General features: G+C 43.1%; 1 protein-coding gene across 2 annotated transcripts; it reads left to right on the forward strand.

Moving 5' to 3' along the window:
• The first annotated feature begins 1,105 nt into the window (after positions 1–1,105).
• Positions 1,106–18,585, forward strand: LOC308062248 (lysosomal dipeptide transporter MFSD1-like). Of its 2 annotated transcripts, none has more exons than XM_080383454.1 (13): positions 1,106–7,376; positions 7,608–7,708; positions 9,730–9,854; positions 9,951–10,006; positions 10,780–10,923; positions 11,388–11,546; positions 13,105–13,220; positions 14,123–14,223; positions 16,144–16,255; positions 16,884–17,021; positions 17,594–17,733; positions 17,898–18,009; positions 18,353–18,585. In XM_080383454.1, the coding sequence occupies exons 1-13, from the start codon at positions 7,355–7,357 to the stop codon at positions 18,467–18,469; spliced, it is 1,443 nt and encodes a 480-aa protein (XP_080239580.1). In that variant the 5' UTR covers positions 1,106–7,354; the 3' UTR covers positions 18,470–18,585. The 2 variants fall into 2 exon arrangements, with proteins under 2 accessions (XP_080239580.1, XP_080239581.1); XM_080383455.1 differs by lacking the exon at positions 1,106–7,376 and adding an exon at positions 9,508–9,640.
• Positions 18,586–19,132: the final 547 nt, after the last annotated feature.

Genomic DNA, 19,132 nt, shown 5'->3' on the forward strand with positions numbered 1-19,132 from the left:
AAGTAACAGTCAGATTTTCAATCGTTCTCCACACAGAGCAAGTCCAGCCAAGTGCAGCAGATGCAGTGGGTGTATACATACAAGCAACAAACGTGAATGCAAAAAATCCCACTAGGAAATGTAAAACTCAGAAAGTTCACTGGCAGGGTGGGCCTTGATTTGCACTGTCTTGCAGGGGAAACTGTATAGACAAAAAACTGTACCGTCATTCACAACAAAAATAGCATGCCAGCAAACCTGATTGCATGCCTGATTAAATGCCTGATTGCATTTAAAATATTACGAATCAAAATTTACAAGATCAGGGAGAGAAACAAGGCAGGTAGAGGGTGGAAGAAGGCTCATTTGCCAATTTATTTTGGTTCATTCCTCATTACATTGAACTTCTAATTTCATGTAATCTAGAGGGCATGTAAAGAACATTTATGAAGTTTTCTTGCCTTTTGCCCACATACGTAAGAAACTATAACAATGGGAGCAACACGAATTAAAACCCATTAAATTGCATCACCTGATGAGTTCACGGTATTCCCCACACTTCTTGACTGTAATCTCAAAAGGTCCAGCAGGCATCCCTGAGGTGAGGTGATCTGAGCTTAATAATTCTCCCTTCTACGAAAGACAGCTTGCTCAAGTCCTATGACATTGCTAAAGCTCCTACTGAAAAAGATAGGTGATTTCTTTAAGTTAAATCATACATTAAAATATACATTCCTGTATATATAAATCCATAAATAATTTGAAGTCTGGATAGGAGTCTAGGAACAGCAGAAATGTTAGGTGCTGCCACATGTGAGAAAGAGTTAAAATTACCACTTCAATACGAAAGTTGGCAAGAAGAACATTTGCTTATTCTATCTCTCTTGGTTTTTTATTGTATCTAGCATAGGAACAACTCAAATATATATCACTCAAATTGTTACTTGCTTAGCAATAACAATATGCTAAAAACTAATTGTTTTACAATGTGACTGCAAGGTCCCTTTCCTAAACAGTTTACTTTTTCAAATAGATTATATAAAGGCAACACACAATGAGTAACAAACATTGTTTTGTTTATTTATTTGTTTATTTGTTTGTTTTGTTTACAAACAGTGTAAGAAACACTGAGACTAAGCAAGTAAAATCAGGGTTGTTTTTTAACAACCATGCAATCTCCACTTAGCCTGGGTTTTTTTTTTTCCCTTTGGAAAAAAAAGTTGGAACTTTGCTGAGTGAAAGAATAAACATTTTTAGGTTTTCATCTTGATGGTAAATCAAGAAGGAAAATATTAGATTGTTTTTAATGGCTAGAATTTACCTTCAAATTATATTCAGCTGAAATCCAAGGTGTGGTTTCTGCAGAAAATTATGGTATCATAGTACCAATATGACAGTTGTGGCAGAGGTAGGATTTCTGTAAACCAGACTTTCTTTACCAGTGATTATTCTTGTTTAAAAACACCTGTATAGCAGAAACTACTTGCTCTTTCTTTCTATAATACAGTATCTGAAGAGTTGACTGCAAAATTTAGCTGCAGGAATGGGATTGTACAAAACCCTTTTAAAGAAGTTATCTCTGTCTAGCATAAGAACTGTTGAGCGGTATTCCTTTAAAGTTTAAAAAGAATGATTGATTTGGCTTCAAATAATTTAATGAAGGTCTGCAAGCATTTTAAAGACAATGCTTACAGAAGACCACTGAGCTCATTTCCCACTACAGAAGCACCTTCCTTATTTGTTAAGGTCAGGAAAAAAATTCTGGTAGTTTTCCAATATCTCATTCACCCAGTAATTTCTGAACTGTGGTAATGAGTTGTGCTTTAGCAAGAGAACGTATGTTACAGAGATATTCAGCCTTCATTTTTAAAAAGACAATCTACCATATCTCTTGGAAATCATTACCGGTATTTCCAGCTTTAATTTTTAAAATTTTTAATTTATAGCCATGAGATCTTAATATACCTTCTACAGGACACAGGAGTTGTCTCACATCAGACATCATTCCTGGGTAGGTACTTCCAGACCACAGACCTTTGCATTTTTGTTTGTTCAATTCTCTCCTGACTGAAAACTGTGTGTAGTTTTTTATATTATATATAAGTTTTTGTATAGACTAGCTGTGTACATCTACTCATCCTACAGAGCACTCCATCATTGCTTTGCAAACAATACTCTCATTTAGTCAAAATTTAATTAACCGCTTTGATGTAGTGCTTCGCTCTCTAACCAAGGGAGAAACAGGTGCATCAGTTCATCCTTTCTAATCTTTTACATTTCTTCAGCAGTGTAAATGGCACTAGTATAAATACGCACAACAAGCAAACAAAAAAGGATTTTCAATCAAGGAGCAGTATGCAAGCTTGTGCAAATACCAAATAAGATCTCAGACAGCTGTTAGAGGCCATGTAATGCGATCCATTCCCTACCCAACCCTAATGGCTAATCGAGGAGGCTTTTTGAAGGTTCTGGCAGAACAGTAACCAGAGCCTTAATCTTCAGAGGATGGTGAAAAGGAGGAAGGCAGGCCTTGTAGGAAGGCTCAGGAGAGTTTCTGTTTAGTGTTCATAAAACATTAGTAAGAGCAACTTTAATTCTGGGTGACATCCCTAAGATCCACAAACACAGATTTCTGCATCCCTGAATGCAACTCCCCTCCTTTTTTGTAATCTATTTTATTTGAGTTCTTTAAAGAACATAAGAAAGCAGGGATGAATTCACTATTAACACTGTGATTCTCTCTCTGCAATGCTTCAAGTAATTATATTTTTGACAATATTTTGAATAAAACACAGATTTATAAAATCTGACATAATTTTCTTCCAATCTGCTAGTTTGCTAAATTTTTAAAGTGTACTACTCATTGCTGTGATGATATCGTTTAGCAATGGAAAAGACAATTTCTCCTCTACCTCTCTTCAGTATACTCCAGAAACATTGTTTGGCCACAGTTTTTTAAATGGTATCTTTGCCTAAAGCAAATATCTTTTTGACATGGTTCTCCAAAGTTAGCATATACTCCATTATTATGGAACTTTTGATCTGTCACGATGAACTGCTCAGCTTGTGCAGTAACTTGTCCCAAGCACTCACAGCTGAAGTTCCTTTTGGAGCTCTGCAATACATCAGGAAATGACATGCAAATGGTATAGTATTTCCTTAAGATAATACTGTGATCATTACTAAACCACTGATTGCAGTGATGATCTGCCCTAAGGATCTGTGGGATCAGAGTTCCATCTCCTATCTCTGTATTTTATTAATTCTCATTGCTTTATTATTGATTTCCAAGTGTGCTTTTCAGGGGAGATGATAATTACATTCACGGTGAGCACTAACACCAAAAATGCATGTGAAGTGTAAATTCAGGATTTTTTGCTGGTTTTGTTTTTACTAACTTGCATGTGGACTTTATTAATTTTCTCCTTGTATGTTAAATCAATGAGTAGACTCTGAACCGAAGGCAAAAAAGATTTCCTGAATGAGGCCAGGATGTCCTGGTCTGCTGAGCTCAGTGCTTTTGCTCCCTGCCCTATAAAGTACAGAGAGGACAAAAACCCCTCAAAACCCTAAGCAAGCTATATTATATGAAAACCAATGCCTCTCCAAGGAAGGGTATCTCATGGTACATTAAGGAAGAGCAGAAACATAGCAAAATGTGCAGAAGCTCATGATGTTTTCAGAAACACTGGCTGCTGTTAAATGTTTTATAGTAGCCCTTCTGCACCTGATATCCTTCCATGCCAGTGAGAAACAGAGAGAAACATGAAGGGAATAGAATGGGAGAAGTCAAATGTCGCTTTGCCACATATATTCTGTATCAGTATGCAGCTTTCCTTCTGTGTCCAGGACCTTAACCCCAGCCCCACTTTTACTCCTCTGCTCTTGGCTGACATGCTGGAGGTGCAGGGATGTGCCTGGCTGGGGACAATCTTTTCAAGCAGAAAGGGGCAGCTGCACCCACCTTAGTGCCTAGATTATTTACATCAACTCCCCCATTTGCTTTCCATTTACTTTTTATAAAGTAGGAGAGAGACTCTTGCAGAGCCTCTAGAAATCTAAGCTACATTTAAAAGACACCTTTGTTACAAATTTAAGGTGACAGACAGGTGCTCAAATATGGCAATAAGGGATGCCTTGCAGGCACCAAAAGAGTCAGGTTGCTTTTATTAGTCGTTCGGTAAAGGTGGAAAATTCTGCCCCCATGACAAGGGAAAAGAATATAATTAACAGGACTACTTAGTTTAGTGCCACATTAAATCCATGGTGGATTCTCAGGTCTGTCCTGAACCCGTGTGAGGGGTGGTTTCTAAGCTAGCTGGAATGAACATCAGCAAATGGAGCAGTAATGCTAGGGAAGGTTACATTATTAATTATATTAAAGAGCTCTCTCACAGCAGCAGGACATTACTGAAAAAACAGAATAGCTCATCCCTCAGACACTGCAGTAAACACACACACACAAGCATGGGTCTTCCTGCCGTTGTAAACCCTCCTCCTTCCCGCGGCTCACCCTGTGCATTGGGGATTTTCCTCCCTTCCAGCCACTCAGCCTCAGCGGTGAGCACCACACATCATCTGGTGACAGAGCCTGAGACGGCAGCAGCAGCGAAGAGACATTTCAGAGCTTGGCAGCAGAACAGCCTCTGGGGACCCAGTGAGCCTGAGAGAAGGCACTGGCTAGTCAGTAAGAAAAATAGGCGGTCATGAGAAGGATATGGCAAAATATGTTAAAAGATAACGTATTAATGCTCCTGCTTGCTCTATTTACAAAAGAAACACACAATCCATTGCAAAATGAAGTATAACACCTGACAAGTTAAAATCACTCACCTGCCTGAAAACATTGTACTGACTACCGCTACACTTTTACCTGACTGTTTATGATCAAAGAGATATCAAAAAATACAATATCTTTTCTTTTCAAAAAGGTTTAACACAACTTGTCACGAAACCAATTTCCCCATTTTCACTCATGTAAGGCAATCACTTGGAAATAGAATACAAATAACGATGCATGCTTTAGTAAGTTAAGCATTAAACTCAAAGGATTTTAGTTTAATTAATTCCAGCATTTTCAGAAGCAATGTGATCGCAACACAAGTTCCTGAGGTGTGATACAAATACTAGTGGCACAAACATGTCTTAGAAGTGCTACAAAGCTTCATACAGGACAGGAACCTGCTGCTGCTCCCAGCAGTATTGGTACACACCCCCACCACTGCTAGTAATGATTATAGCCTGACAAGAAATCTGAGAATCTGTGGGCTTTAGTATGTATTATTTCCAAGTCTGGAATCTTAGATTCATTCTCTGAATTTAGAAAGTAGTCCTGTCACAATATATTGGTAGCTGAAATGGTTCTCCCAGATGCCATTTTAATAATACTTGCCAGTAGGCATCCTTCATGAAGATATAAATAAATGAAAAAAGAGGAAGCACTGTTAGAAAGAACTGGACTCAGGAGTATTTAATTGCTTTTCAAAGGAAATACCTAGAATTGAACCCCAGTTAGTCTCCTGAAAACCTGCAAATCACTAGGAAAACTCTAATCCTAGTTTTCAAATCAGTTACACACACAATCATGTACGTTTTATACACACACACACATATATATTTGTATACACACAGTAGGGGTATATATAAATGTTATTGTTAGCCAGACACTTTTATTTTTGCTAAATGCTGTTAGAAAACACTTTTATTTGGCCAAAAACGTTCCTTTCAAGAGCTGGTTCTTAGTCTGTGTGCTGTGTTTAGGTGGGGAAGAGTTTATTTCCTTCACAGCAGCTGAAACAGTGCTGTGCTTCAGGCTGGTGAGGAAAACAAGGTTAGTAACACAACAATGTTCTAGGTGACCAAAGAGACATCTCATTCCATGTAGCAACACATTCAGCACAAAAGTTGGCAGGGGAAGTTTTTTCCAAGGTAACCATTGCTTGGGGGCCAGGTGGGCATTGGTCTGTTGATGGCAATTGCTTGTACATCAGCAGGTGGTTTTCTTCCCTTGTTCCCCCACCCCTACCCCCCCTTATTAAACTGCCTGTATCTCAACCCACAAGGCTTTGTGTTTTTTTCCTCACTTTTCCCTTCCAAATTTCTCCTCCATTCCACTGGGGGAAGTGAGTGAATAGCTGGGTGTGGGCTCACCTGCTCATTAGAGTCAGCCCATCACGGCTAGGTAAGGACGGCACGGGTCAGTAACACAAAGCATCCTCTGCACATAAGATAATGATGCTGTTTCAGCATTCTCCACACCTGCAGCCCAAGGAAGTGAGAAATCATACAGTAGGATAAAATAAAAAACTTCTACATAGCAGCACAAGCGATGTCTAAAACAACTGCATTTACAAATACAAACTTTTAAGGGTATCTTGTAGTCTGACTCTGTTCACAAGTCAGATGCTCCTACAATTGGTAGTTATTGAGCTATTTTCAGTACACACCACCGTGAAAAACTTTTACCATTGCATTCCATGTCACGCACGTGTACCTTTGACCCACAGACACAGGAGCGGGAAGAAACTTCTGGATTCCCAAATCCTGCTGCTTGCTGTGAAGAACAGATGTGCCACATAGCCTTATTACATGTATTTATCAAGCTCTATTTTAAAATCAGGTGAGGCACCAGCCCTCACTGTTGCTGCTGTGAGGCCTGCCTCGGTTGATGGCTCTTTATGCCTTGTTTGGGTAGAAAAAGGAAGAGAAATAGACTCACCTTTCAGTCATACAGGGGCTTTGGGGTGGGGGGCGGGGGGTGGTGGTGGGTGGTGTTTTGGGGTTTTTCGCCTTCTTTTTACCTTCTTTTTTGTGTTTTCATTACCAGGACCCTGCTCCTGTGACAGCTGAGAACGTCCGAGCTGTGCCTGCCTGGTGCCTGCCTGTCCCGGCCCAGTGCTGCTGCTGGCACCGTGACGGCCTCCTCCCTCCTTGCTTACCTCAGATGCTTCTGTTAATGTCTCCTAAAAGATACGCTGCTTTTCCCCCTCAAAATATCACACCTTTGACTCCTGTTCAGAGCGTGGTGCATTGCAAATCATTTTCTGCTGCGCTGCTGTTCCCTCCCCAGCTATTCCCCATCCCTGCCTGACCGCTGCCTTTTACATGCACCGGTGCAAATCCTGGGTACTACGTTTCCTCCGACTGCAGATAACGCCCAGCTGACCACGCCACTTGCAGGCCGGCGCCTTTCCCTTCTGGTTCCTTCCAGCGCCCCCCAGCTCCCGCGCAGCCCCGACCGGAGCGCGGCCTCCCCCGGGCAGGGCCGGCGGGGCGGGCCCGGCCCGTGTCCCCGCTGCGGGCAGCCGGCGGGCGGGGCCGGGCCCCAGGCGGGGCGGGCGCAGGGCCGCGGCGGGCGGCGGGGCCGAGCTGCGGCATGGCGGTGGCGGCGGAGCGGGGTGAGCGCAGGCGGGGCGCGCCGGGGAGCCCGCGGGCGGCGGCGGGACGGGGCCCGCACCCTGGGCCCGGCTGGGCCTGGCTGGGCCTGCCTAGGCCCGCCTGGCTGCACCGCAGCAGGGGGCTCGGCGGGGCCTGCGGGAGGGCTGGGCCGCACGGTGGTGCGAGAGGCATGAGGTTGAGGGGTCAGGGGCATGAGGTGAGGGGTGATGTGTGTCTTCTCTGCCCCGCAGCGGCCTACAGGTTCGTGGTGCTCCTCTTCAACTGCCTCCTCACCTTCGGCTCCTACTTCTGCTTTGACATCCCCAGCGTCCTGCAGGAGCAGTTCCAGGGGGTGAGTGCTGGGTGTTCACCCCAGCCGTGCTGCTGCAGGGGGGTGGGTAAAGAATGGCAGAACCTTCAAAACGGGGGCCTTGGTCGCCGGTAGTTTCAAAACCATCACTTATGGTGTTGGTATGGGAGCCGTGCTCCAAGGTCCCATATTCCAGCTGCTGGGGGGAGGTGTGAGGGCTTATTACAGGGAGGTTTGCTGGGAAGATGCACAAAGCTGGGACAGGCCGTGAGGGGTTGGAGTTCTCACTGCTGCCTGGGGAAGTGGGAATGTAAACCCTGGCCTTGCTTGAGGATTGTCTGCTCTCCGTCCAGATGACTGTTCACTGCCCTAATGAAGTTTGAAGTCAGAAATGTGTTCACACCACTCTGCACATAGGGGGTACATAGAACTGACCACTAGTACCGACACTAGAGTGGAAGATTAGTGACGTTGGAGATAGGAGACAAGAAAAGACTTTCTGGATTTTAGATCCAAGTCTCCTGATGCTGCAGGTACCAGTCACATCACATGTGTGTTTGGTAGCCAAAAGACAGAGCTGTGCAGGGAGATCACATGAAGACTGTGCCATGTAAAAACTGACTAGCATTCTGAAATGCTAGAAAATTTTGTTCTTAGCATTCAGACTGATGTCCTAGTGGATTTCTCCAGTGATGCCGGAGTCCCAGAGTTCTTACCCGAATTCCTGAATAACCTGAAAAAATCTTCCTTGACTCACTTACCTGTTATTATTGCATTTGTTTGCCGTTTGAGAGCTTATTTTACTCCTGTGTGCCATCTGCTGGTAGATTAGTACGCGCAGGCTGAGAGTCACTGTCGTGTTCTTTGTCTGCTTCAACAGCAAGGGCAGAAATAAGTATAGTTTGCATGTAGCTTTCATTTTTTTTTTTTTTTAATGCAATTAATCCATAACATTCGAACAGTGAACTCCAGGCTAAATTGGGTGCAGTTTGTCAATGCAAACAGGAGTAAAAAGAAAAATAAAAGATGTCAGTATTTAATTCCTTGATCCTCCACAACTTCTGTAGGTCTGTGGGAAAAGTCATTTATTTATGGAGTAAAGGAAAGATGGTGTCATGTTTTGTTACCTAGGTAACTTTATAGGGCAGTGAAACCAAGCCATATTTTTCTGTATTAGGTACTGTGCAAACAATGGTTTTATCTGTTGGCACTTGCGTCATATTTTTACTTTGGCAAATTTAGCTTCTCTACCTGCCTTATTCAAGTGGTACAGTGGTAGTCAGAGCATCTAAGACTAGTGCTTGCAGTGAAAACACTTTGTTGTAGAGAAGTGTTCCCCTGCAGCCTCGGACGTATCTACTGCAGCAGATCTGAGGGTTTGTAAATATGATGGCTATATAAAAAGCATGTGGTTCAGTCACGCTTTCCTTGTGCTTATTCAAGATGTTAAGCTTGTGCCTACTGGTGTGGAAGACCTAGTGTCTGTTTCCTAATGCAGATAGATTTTTAGTAGCTGGAAGATCTAGGTTTTTTTCCTGATCATATGGTGTTGAGGAGATGTTGCTTTTCGGTAGCAAACTTGACGTTATTAAATCATGCTAGGACTACCAGTTCCCTACCATTCAGAAAATGCTTTACAGCTGTGAATTAATATTGACGACTGATAAGTTTCATATTTATGCACTGCTTAAGACTTTATAATATGTAACGAAGAGTTGGATCAAGCTAAACTATAGCCAAGAAACTAAGGGATCAAATAAACCTTGTGGTGCAGTCTCCTGGCTTTTCTTTTGGACTGGAAAGTGTATAGAAGTGCTGAGCTCCTGTCACTGCTGCCACAGGAAGGGAAGATGTGATGTGCCGATGGCCAGTCACTTCTCATTTGGCAAGGGCTGGCTTCCTGGGAGAAGAATAAGCCTTCCAATTCCTGGTTGTGGAAGTGGAAGCTGAGTATGAGAAACAGAAATCTAGTAGGCAAGAACTTAACTTCATTTTTAAAGGAATGTGTGGGGTTTTACCTGTGTCTGCTGCCTCTAACAAAGGCTTTGTGACTTGTTACTCAGAACTTGACCTGCCCTAATGGAACCCATCATAACAACACTGGGCAAAATAGCACACTGGCCTGTGTTGAAGGCTTGGGAATGACACCTGCACAATACAACTTGCTGTACGCAATCTATGCTTGGACGTAAGTAATTTTTCTCTTGCTTTGTGAGGGTGGGGTAGTTCATTATTTGCTTCCCAGCAGCAAGACACAATTTTTTCTATTCTTGTTTTCTCCTAGAAATGCAGTAGTGGTTATTCTGGCTGGATTCCTGATTGATAAACTAGGAAACCGGTGTAAGTTCTGAGGATCAATGAATTTATTCTTGTACTGAAGTGGGATTTCAGGCTGTTCTTTCAGTGCAAAGGCATGATTAAAGGCTCCACTTCAGTAAGATCACAGTGGAATGGGAGAAGAGGGACAGCTCTGTGTGCAGAGCACGTGGTGGTTAGTTGAGCAGCTCCATGAAGACAAATGAGACATTTTCATTCTTTGACCACTGACTTAACTGAATTTACACAGCAGTGCAGTAAATGTGCTTCCTCTGGCACTCTCGTAACAGGGAACAGCATTATCTGTTTTCAATGGGACAGACTGATGAAGTAGTATTCTGTCCTCTGCTCTGATGTTTGTTCTGGCATGTGCCATAATCTAAGACCCAGCAGTCCCAGCAAATGCAGTTATGCTCTGTCTCTGTGTCACAGAGGTAAACATCTTACAGATAACGAGACAGGCACAGAGAAGGAGATTGCTTGCTCTAGGCCATAGTCTGTAGTGGAGCTCAGGACAGGAACAGGGACTTCTGTAGAGTTCAGAGTCCTCTATCTGACTTATTCTGCCTCTCTAACCTCCCACCATGAGAATATCATCATCGTTTTGAGGATTCCCAGGTCATTTTATGAAGAGAGCAGTCTTTACAAAATTAAAATAATGCGGGTAAATTGACGGAAGTCCACAGGTTTACCAGTGTGTTTTGAGGTTGCTCTTTTGCTTTTTGACAAAAAACGCTTTTGTCCTGATCTTAGCATGTCTGTTGAGGTTTGTGTATTTTTCTTCTGTTTCTCCCTAGTTGGTGTCTTTGTTTTCTCTTTCCTGACTGTGCTGGGATCATCAATCTTTGCTCTAGGCTCACATTTCAAGGGGTCACCATACCTCCTACCAATGATGCTAACAGGAAGACTGCTCTTTGGCTCTGGGAATGGTTCACTTACTAGTAAGGAATTCATACTCTTCATTAAGCCTCACCAGAGGGTCATGGTACATTTTTATTTTGCCTCCTAGACCCTTGTTCTACCAGTCAGCTTCACCTGCTTTGCACCAAGAACAGTGCTCCTTGAAGGGTTCTGTGGATTTAATGTGTGCCAAAATGTTCAAAAGTCTTCCCCTCTAACAAGTTTGTCCTTCTCCCAAGGGTGGGGATTAACATGGGATTGCTGCACCTTTGGGGTTATTTTTCTTGCCTTATTTGAGGGATAAGTTCACCTCCCACGTCCCAGCATGATTTATTAAGTTTTAAAATGGACTACAAAGTTGACATGTACTACCTCCACCTGGGATGTGTAGAGGTCTCTTACCCCAGCTCAGGCATTCCAGCTTGAGAGGCTGTGTTTGTTGCTTCTGTGCAATACTCTTGGCCAAGTCTGTCTGTTCAAAAGAGGATTTTTGTCTTCTCCCAAGTTGTGCAGAATCGTATTACAGCCTTCTGGTTCAAGGGGAAGGAACTGGCACTGGCATTTGGACTGACTCTGTCTTTCTCCCGTCTTGGGAGTGTGCTCAACTTCTTCTTCACCCAGCAGTTTGAGGCAAAATTTGGAATGCAGTGGACACTCTGGGGAGGTGAGTTTCTTTGGTGCTTTGGCCTTTTGTTTTCTAGACTATAAACAGGCTAGCCTGTGTCGTCTAGTTATGAAAAGTACCTGAAAGACATAGAGAAGTTAGCAGGAGGAGGCACGTTATTTTCCAGTTTTTCCTGTTGCTTTCTGTATGCAATGGAATGGCATTTTCTTCACTGACGCCTGAAAACCCTCTCTAAAGCAGTAGTGTCAGCCTGAGTTCTGTCTGCAGTTTTCTTGAGATATTTTAACATCGGCAATCACAGGTAGTCAGTACTTAATGTAGGTTTACTCCCATGGAATGGAAACCTCAGAGTGAGACAAAAGAGGAATCTGATGTGTGTTCTTCTGTATTTTAGCTAGCAGAACGTGCAGGTTCTGCAGGAGTATATATTGGTCTCAGCATAAGGTGCCTTGCAGATGGACTGATCAAATTACCATGAGAAGCAGAATCTGAATTACATGTTTCTTAGTGTGAGTCTGTTCTAGGGCTCGTATCTTTAGAAGATTTCTGTCCTCTCTTCAGTACAGTCAGATGGGATCTGTCTCTAGTGGAAGGGATGATCTGTTTCACAGTGCAGTTAAGTAGTGGCACTCAGGTACTCTGGTGGGCTGGAATGGCGATGTTAGGCATACCTGACTCAGGGCATCCTTTGTGTACAAAGACTTGTTGATTATAGGAAAGTGTTATTTCCCAAACAACAAAACAGTATGGGCCATCACTCATGGAAAAGAGGATGCATATGTGAGATAAATTTCTTGCAGAAATTGAAACCCATTGCCCTCCTCCGACTCTTGCTCTCGGAGAAGTAACTGTGATGAGCATGGTGTGTTGCATCCCATGTGACACAGTTTTGTGTTCAGGCAGCATTTGCAAGCACAGCACAGCAACCTCAGTAGCCTGCAAAGGGATAGATATATCGGACAAAGTGTGTATGCATCACAGAGATCGTTTTGGCTCTTTGGAAAACAAAACTGAGACAGATCTCTTTCTGTGAGAAGGATGTCTGCAGCAGATGCCCATTGCCAAACTTGGTTCTGGCATATCCAGCATAATCTGACTCACTTCTCTCGAGCCGAATGTGCTAACAGGCCAGATTGCTGTAGTAACTGCAGTAAGTCACACAGATGAAGAGGTACAACTTGGCTTCCAGTACCAGCCTGTGTGATACCTCTCCTGCTCAGGGGACTATGGAAGTTTCTTAATGTCTGCCTTGTTTTAACCTTGGGTTTGTTATGCCCAGGCGTGCTGCAGTTTAGAAGGCGTTCTGGCTGTCTTCCAACATAGCGGCTGTCTTTAGAGACAAGTGGGGCTTTAGCTTCACTGGCCTCAGGCAGTTCTGCAGCATGTTGGAAGCTCAGTGGACAAAGCTCAAGGACCCTGACAGGGTGGTAAGCCGTATGTGGTCCTACTATACATATGGCTGCAGTAAGTAAGGCTGTTAATGTTAAGAGAAGCCAGGAGCAGGAGTCAGAGAGAATTCTACATATTACATGCAGTTGGTTTTGTCATTCAGCTCTCTCCACATGGGAATTTCTAATACCTCTTGTGTCTTTTCCAGGTACCCTGCTCTGTGTGCTTGGTTTTGTTTCAGCCCTTACAGTCAGTGTGCTAGATAAAGTGGGCATGAAGCAACTGGGCTTGGATGGGGTTATCCAGCAAGAATCCAAAAAAGTGGTACGTGGTGCACAGACAACTTTTCTGTCTCAAATCTTTAAAGCCTGGGGTGCATGAGCGCTGCTTTGTAGTGCGGGGAGGCCTGCAGCAGTTAGAGCTGGTCGTGGCCGGAAGAGGGCATCAACACTGCTTGGTTAAATCTTGCAGAGCAGTTCTTCAGGTACATCGGAGGATACAAACCACCAGGCAAGTGCAAATTTTTTGTTTAGAGACTGTGTATTTGCAGCCTTCCAGAGAGCTGAGTTAGCACTCTGAACGGCGTTACTTTCCTGAGCCAGTTACTTCTTGACTGTAGGTGGCTCGGAGGAGGATTTTGTGCAAAAAGCTAGATAGTAGCTTCTCTCTGGAACTGCCTTCTGGCTCACAGGATCCATGATAGAAAACAGTTAATCTGCTCAGTACAGAATTATCTTTTGCCAGCCCTTATCTTCCATTTCACCTTGCATTCTTCTGTTTAGGAACAAGCATTACAGGCAATAGGTTGCAATTTTTATGGCACTTAAATCTATTAGACAGCATCCTTCTGATAACAGTATTCTTAACTGTTTTTTGTATCTCAGTGGTGTGACTCCTGTTCCTACTGAATGTTTCCACTGGGTTTCACTTAAGGTTTTGCAATAGGCTCTTAATAGAGCTTGTTTAGAATAGTGTCTTGCAGCCATAACCTTAATAAAAAGAAGAAAGCTTTTTTTGGTATTTTTACTGAATACATTGAAGAAGGAATGCTTTGGAGTCAGCACCTGCCAAATTTCGCTTAGAGATACTTGAGCTGCCATTCAATTCCCTTTTACCTGCTGTTACCTCTTAAATGTTTTGTGACTTTTAGCGGCTTGCAGAAAGTGCCATTAGCGTGAAGCTAAAGACTATTTCCTGGTGAGTGAGGGCACATCTTATCTTTGCAGCGGATTCAGGATATCCATCGACTTCCCCTTCGCTACTGGCTCCTGGTCTTCACAATCATGTTCTTCTACAATGGAGTCTTCCCCTTTGTGGCAGATGCCAGGTATTGCTCTGCGGCTGTAGTCCCACTGACTGATACAAGTGTATTAGACCCTTGCAGGCCCTCAATTTTCAGCTGACTGGGAAAGATGGGGGTAATATGTTTGTTCCTTTCACTCATGAAACACAGAGAAACATGTCTTTAACACCTAGTTAAAGATATGAGGGTTCTTTGACCTTTCTTTCCCTTCAAAGATGAGGGAGTTTTCTGAAGGAAAGCAAAAATAACTTAAAGGGGAATGATTCATCCAATATTTAAAGCTTGGAACACTGCCGAAGGAGGATCAGAAGGATTTGAAAGGGAAAGAAATACTTTATTTTAAAAATTGCCTGTAGACATCTCACCTTTGTGATAGTCCAACAACATGGCTGTCTTTTCAGCTGGGTGGGGTGTTGGCTTGACAAGCCTGGGGCAGTTCTGTCCTGCAGCTCCTGCACGTTGTCTGCTGTGTTTGAAATAAAGCCAAGCTTGCATCAGCCTGGGTTTGCAAGTAAGGAAGCCTTTGCATCCCAGCGCAAGGCTTGCAGACTTCCCTTTTGTGCCTTAATTTGCTTAAAACAAAGAAGCAACCTGCCTGACTAAACTAGGACTCCTGCTTCTGTCCTGTGGCTCTGCTACAGACTTGTCATTTTGCTGCTTTTTTCCTGTTTGTGGATGATGCAGCTTTTACCATGTAATGAGCATGAACTCAGATTAGCAAAGACCTGCAGTGAAAAAAAGAAAATTATTTAGGTAGTGTTTTGTTAGTGATGTATAGTAAGCCACTGTGAAATCAGGAGTGAAGAAATGTCATCAACATTGTCGTAACAAATGTACAAGTGACCTTTTATTAGTAAAATAAAGACATTCAAGATGGCAAGGATTGTCAAGGCCTTGATGAGATGGTCTTTCTATCATTTGCCCTCTTGTTTTAACTGAAAACAGTACCTATTGATCACACAGAATCCTCATTTCTGCAGTTCTGCCTCCCTGCAGAATTTTTTTTTTTCTCCCTGTGGAACAAAGGTTCAGGCACCAAGAGTCATGTTTCATACATCTTTTCCAGCAAAAAAATGCTACACTGCTTCCCAGTCAGAAAAATAATGGTCCCAAGGCCACTGCTCTTTGGCGAATTCTGTTGCAATAAATCTTCAGGGAAGTGTCGCATTTCATACTTTGCTGACAGCACAGGCTACAAAGGCTCATTATTACTAACGGTGAGTAGCTGTGCAAGTAGCCAAGCCAGGTTTACGTAGCTACAAGATCTCCAAACAAACTAGTTTTTCTAAGCTATTACGAGCGTATGACTGTAAATTCGGTAAAGAATTTGAGTTGTTTTAATGCCGTTTTTGTGTGTCCTTAACAAAGGTGAAAGGCTGACTTCTGACAATGAAAACAAAACTTGGTTTGTATGTTTTCTGCTTTAACCAGATCCCCTTCAAGATACTAGGGGAATTGCTAGTACTTCTGAAATGCAGGTGCTCAATTTAAATGCTGATCTTTGCTGTCGGTTTATTTTAAGGTACTTTTCTTGCCCCTCAGCATTCTCACCCTTGAACTGATAATGCTTTGTGCCTTTTCAAAAAGAATGTTACAAAAATCCATCTGTATGTTCTGGACAGGTGACAGGAAATTGTCGCTTGTGAGCTGTGCTGATGTAATTGAACATATGCCCAACTTTAACCTGCAGTTTTACTCTGCACTTGCAGAAGCATCTTGAAAGCCGCCATTTAAGCTACCAGCTTCTCTATGGTGTGCACCAATTAAAAAGAAAATAAAACGACAAAGGCTTGGCACTACAAACCACATGGACTCAAACCTGTTTACAAGTCCTCTCATTAAAACCCCTCCTGTCCATATGTTTGTGCTCAGATGTACTTTCTGTCAAAATAACTAAATCAAGAATCCTAATTATATATTCCCCCCCCTTTGTTTTATTTTTAGCAAGTTTATCCAGGATAAATATTCTGGTTACAGTCAGCAGGCTGCCGCTTATATCGCTGGGGCAGTGTATGACAGCTCCCTTGTTCTCTCTGCAGCAGTTGGCATATTGATTGTGAGTACCCAAAACAAAGTGCTTGCTGATAACTTTTTCCTAATTTTTGGAAATGTCTTTGTTACAACACCCTCACCCAGAACCTAGCCTGTTGTTGCTGAACAAGCAGTGCTTTAATTCCTTGCAAATGGCAAGATGCATTTTAGTCTGAGTTAAATCACAAGAAGTAATGTTGACCTATTCTTGCCTCTGTCCCTTAGTTGTGCTATGGTAGCATCAAACCATGGCAATGCCTGCATGTTTTGAGAAGTCCAAGACTGGAACAGAAAGGATCAGGATAAACCTTGCAAGTAGATGGGAAAGGAAAACCTGCATGTAATCGGTGCCTGTTTTGTCAAACTCTTCCTTTCCTTATTTCCATAACTGTCAGGGCATAACGGTGTGGGTTTCCTCCCCCTTCATTAAAGCCTGCCATTTCACGTGAATACTGGGCACCAATTGTCTGACAAGTGTTTCCATCCTGGTTCACGAGTATGCAAGAGGAACTAGTAATAGCTAGCCTGCTACAATACCAACAGCTAGGAAATTACCTGGTAGTGCCACTCATTTGCAGAGCCCCTCATGTCTCTAGGATCTGTGGGAAGCAAGGATCCCTTCTAAGAGGCCTTCTGTCTGTTGCCTTTCCCAGGACTATGTTGGACTGAGAGGTGTCTTTGCTGTTGGCTGTGCTGCATTGACTCTGCCGGTCTTCGCTCTCCTGGCATTTACGTTTGTTCCTCCGTTAGTCTCTACCATCTGGTTGGGGATTACTTACTCCTTTGCTGCTGTAAGTTCACAGCCCTGCTGCTGTAGTGGTTTTGTGGCTGTGCTCCTTCTATATCCTGGATGGCATCTATCATTGCCCTTGTGTCTTGATGAGCAGGTTTAGCAGCCAGAGTCTGAAGTCATTGGCTCCCCCATCCTGAAGATTTTGGTTAGTAACAAGTAACACCAAAGAATCAATATGGAGCAAAACACAAGCAGACTAAGGGACCACTTGACTTAGTGTGAAGCATTAATCTGTCTAAGCTTTTCTTAATGCTTTTTTACTTTGAATATAACACCTGGATCACCTTTGAGTTTTATGAACTAAATCATCAGGTCTATCTCCTTCAGAAATCTGGAGTCAGGTTATTCCAGTTTCAAATAACATGCACTGTTTGTGCTGTCTCAAGCTGCTTGGCAAGGACGGGGAACAGTCTAGAACCAGGCAACAGGCTGGGAGGGATAAATACCAGATTTTTTGAGGGAAAAGTACCAATTTTTATTTAGTGGGAATAATTCCTTTTTAAACCAATGACCATCTAACACCTTTAAATGAGGCTTTGAGTTAATTCCTCTTCTCTTTACTCCTACCAGGCTAGTATGTGGCCATCCATACCTCTTGTGGTCCCCCAAGCAACTCTGGGGACAGCTATGGGCCTTGCAACTTCTGTGCAGATGATTGGAGTTGGCCTTTCAAACCTGATTGTTGGACACATTCTAGGAACAAAGTCCAGGTAAGAATGCTTTTTTCTTTTCAGGCAGAGACATCAACTGTGCTTTAGTGGAGCAGTGAGAGTAGAAATCAGTGTATTTGCAGCCTGGTGCTGCAAGGATCTATAGAGGTGCCTTGAGTATCTTCAAATGACGAGCTGTCCTATCCTGTTTGGGCCTTTTCTAGTGAATTAAAGATCCCCCTGTGGCGCTGGCAACAGATGATGATATTTATGTTGGCAAACACTATTGCGTGCATTGTTGCCTCCGTTAGCCTCAATGTTGTGGACAAGAAACAGGTAAGTGTAATAAAAGGCATGAAAACGATTGTATTTTTCCCTAAAGCATTGTTCTAATTTTAGATCTGTAATTCCCCCCTCCAAGCAATTTCACAACACCCTGCATCACAGAGTTGCTGTTACTGATGTAGTAGCTGTTGGGTGCACATGTACGTCATTCCCCTGACAGGAAAATGGGACTGCATGGAAACAGAACTATCCACTGAAATACCGATGCAGTGCACAGTAGTTTTTCCTAGTACCAAGCTATCGGCAGCTGTATTTTTTTGCAAGAAGGGGAAGGGCCAGGGCACAGCTGTAGCAATGTATGTGTACAGAAAGAACAGTATCCTTTTTGTCGCAGGGTGGGACACTGAACAGAACAAGGAAGGGAGCACCCATGGGACGGGAGGACGGAGACCCTGCAGATGCAGCACCGCTCCTCGATGAGGAGACAGGGAACGAAGGCTCTGTCAGCTGAACCTCTGCACCGTGAGCACCACACTGGCTGCCAGACGCAGCACTGAGTGCTTCTGTTTGAAAGCGGATTTCTAGCCTGTGTATTTTAAACATCTTTAAAGGGAATGGTCTACAGAAGGGGAATGTTTCCACTTTCTTATGCCTGGCACACCAGTGAAGGATGTCTGCTGTCTTGTTCTTAGGCATTCTCCAACACGCAGAGACACACGTGGGACACTTTAAGAACTAATCTCGCCGAAGTTTGTTTATAAGCTGTCAGATAGTTGCTTTTCAGTCTTGCATCACAAGAGGCCACATAAGGTGTGCCTGCCCCATCTGCCACTGTTTCTCTGTCACAAGAATTCTGTATGTCAGCACCTGGTAATCCACATACCTTGGCAGGCCTGCTGTTCAAGCTATTGCTCTGGATTAGCATGCATCTTTCACAAATTACATACGCATGCAAGCGGCACCATCATTATTATTTAGGCAGGAGACTGAACTAATCAAATCAATTATGTTTTGCACGCAAGCCTAGCTTAATTGCTAACTACCTTACTAGAAATACTTCTGTAAACTGTGCCTATTCATTTGCCTTCAAAAGCGTAAAACGTTTTGATCTGAAATTCTGCCCTTTAAACCAGGGTGCTCTTACTCATGAATGCTAGAGGCTTATTTTACTCAG

This window comes from Falco punctatus, assembly GCF_963210335.1.
Source record: "Falco punctatus genome assembly, chromosome: 4".
NCBI lineage: Eukaryota > Metazoa > Chordata > Aves > Falconiformes > Falconidae > Falco > Falco punctatus.

Coding starts and splice junctions, on each gene's coding strand:
- LOC308062248 (XM_080383454.1), top strand. CDS start 7,355: ATGGCGGTGGCGGCGGAGCGGG. Junction 9,855..9,950: donor TACGCAATCTATGCTTGGAC/GTAAGTAATTTT, acceptor GTTTTCTCCTAG/AAATGCAGTAGTGGTTATTC. Junction 10,007..10,779: donor TGATAAACTAGGAAACCGGT/GTAAGTTCTGAG, acceptor GTTTCTCCCTAG/TTGGTGTCTTTGTTTTCTCT.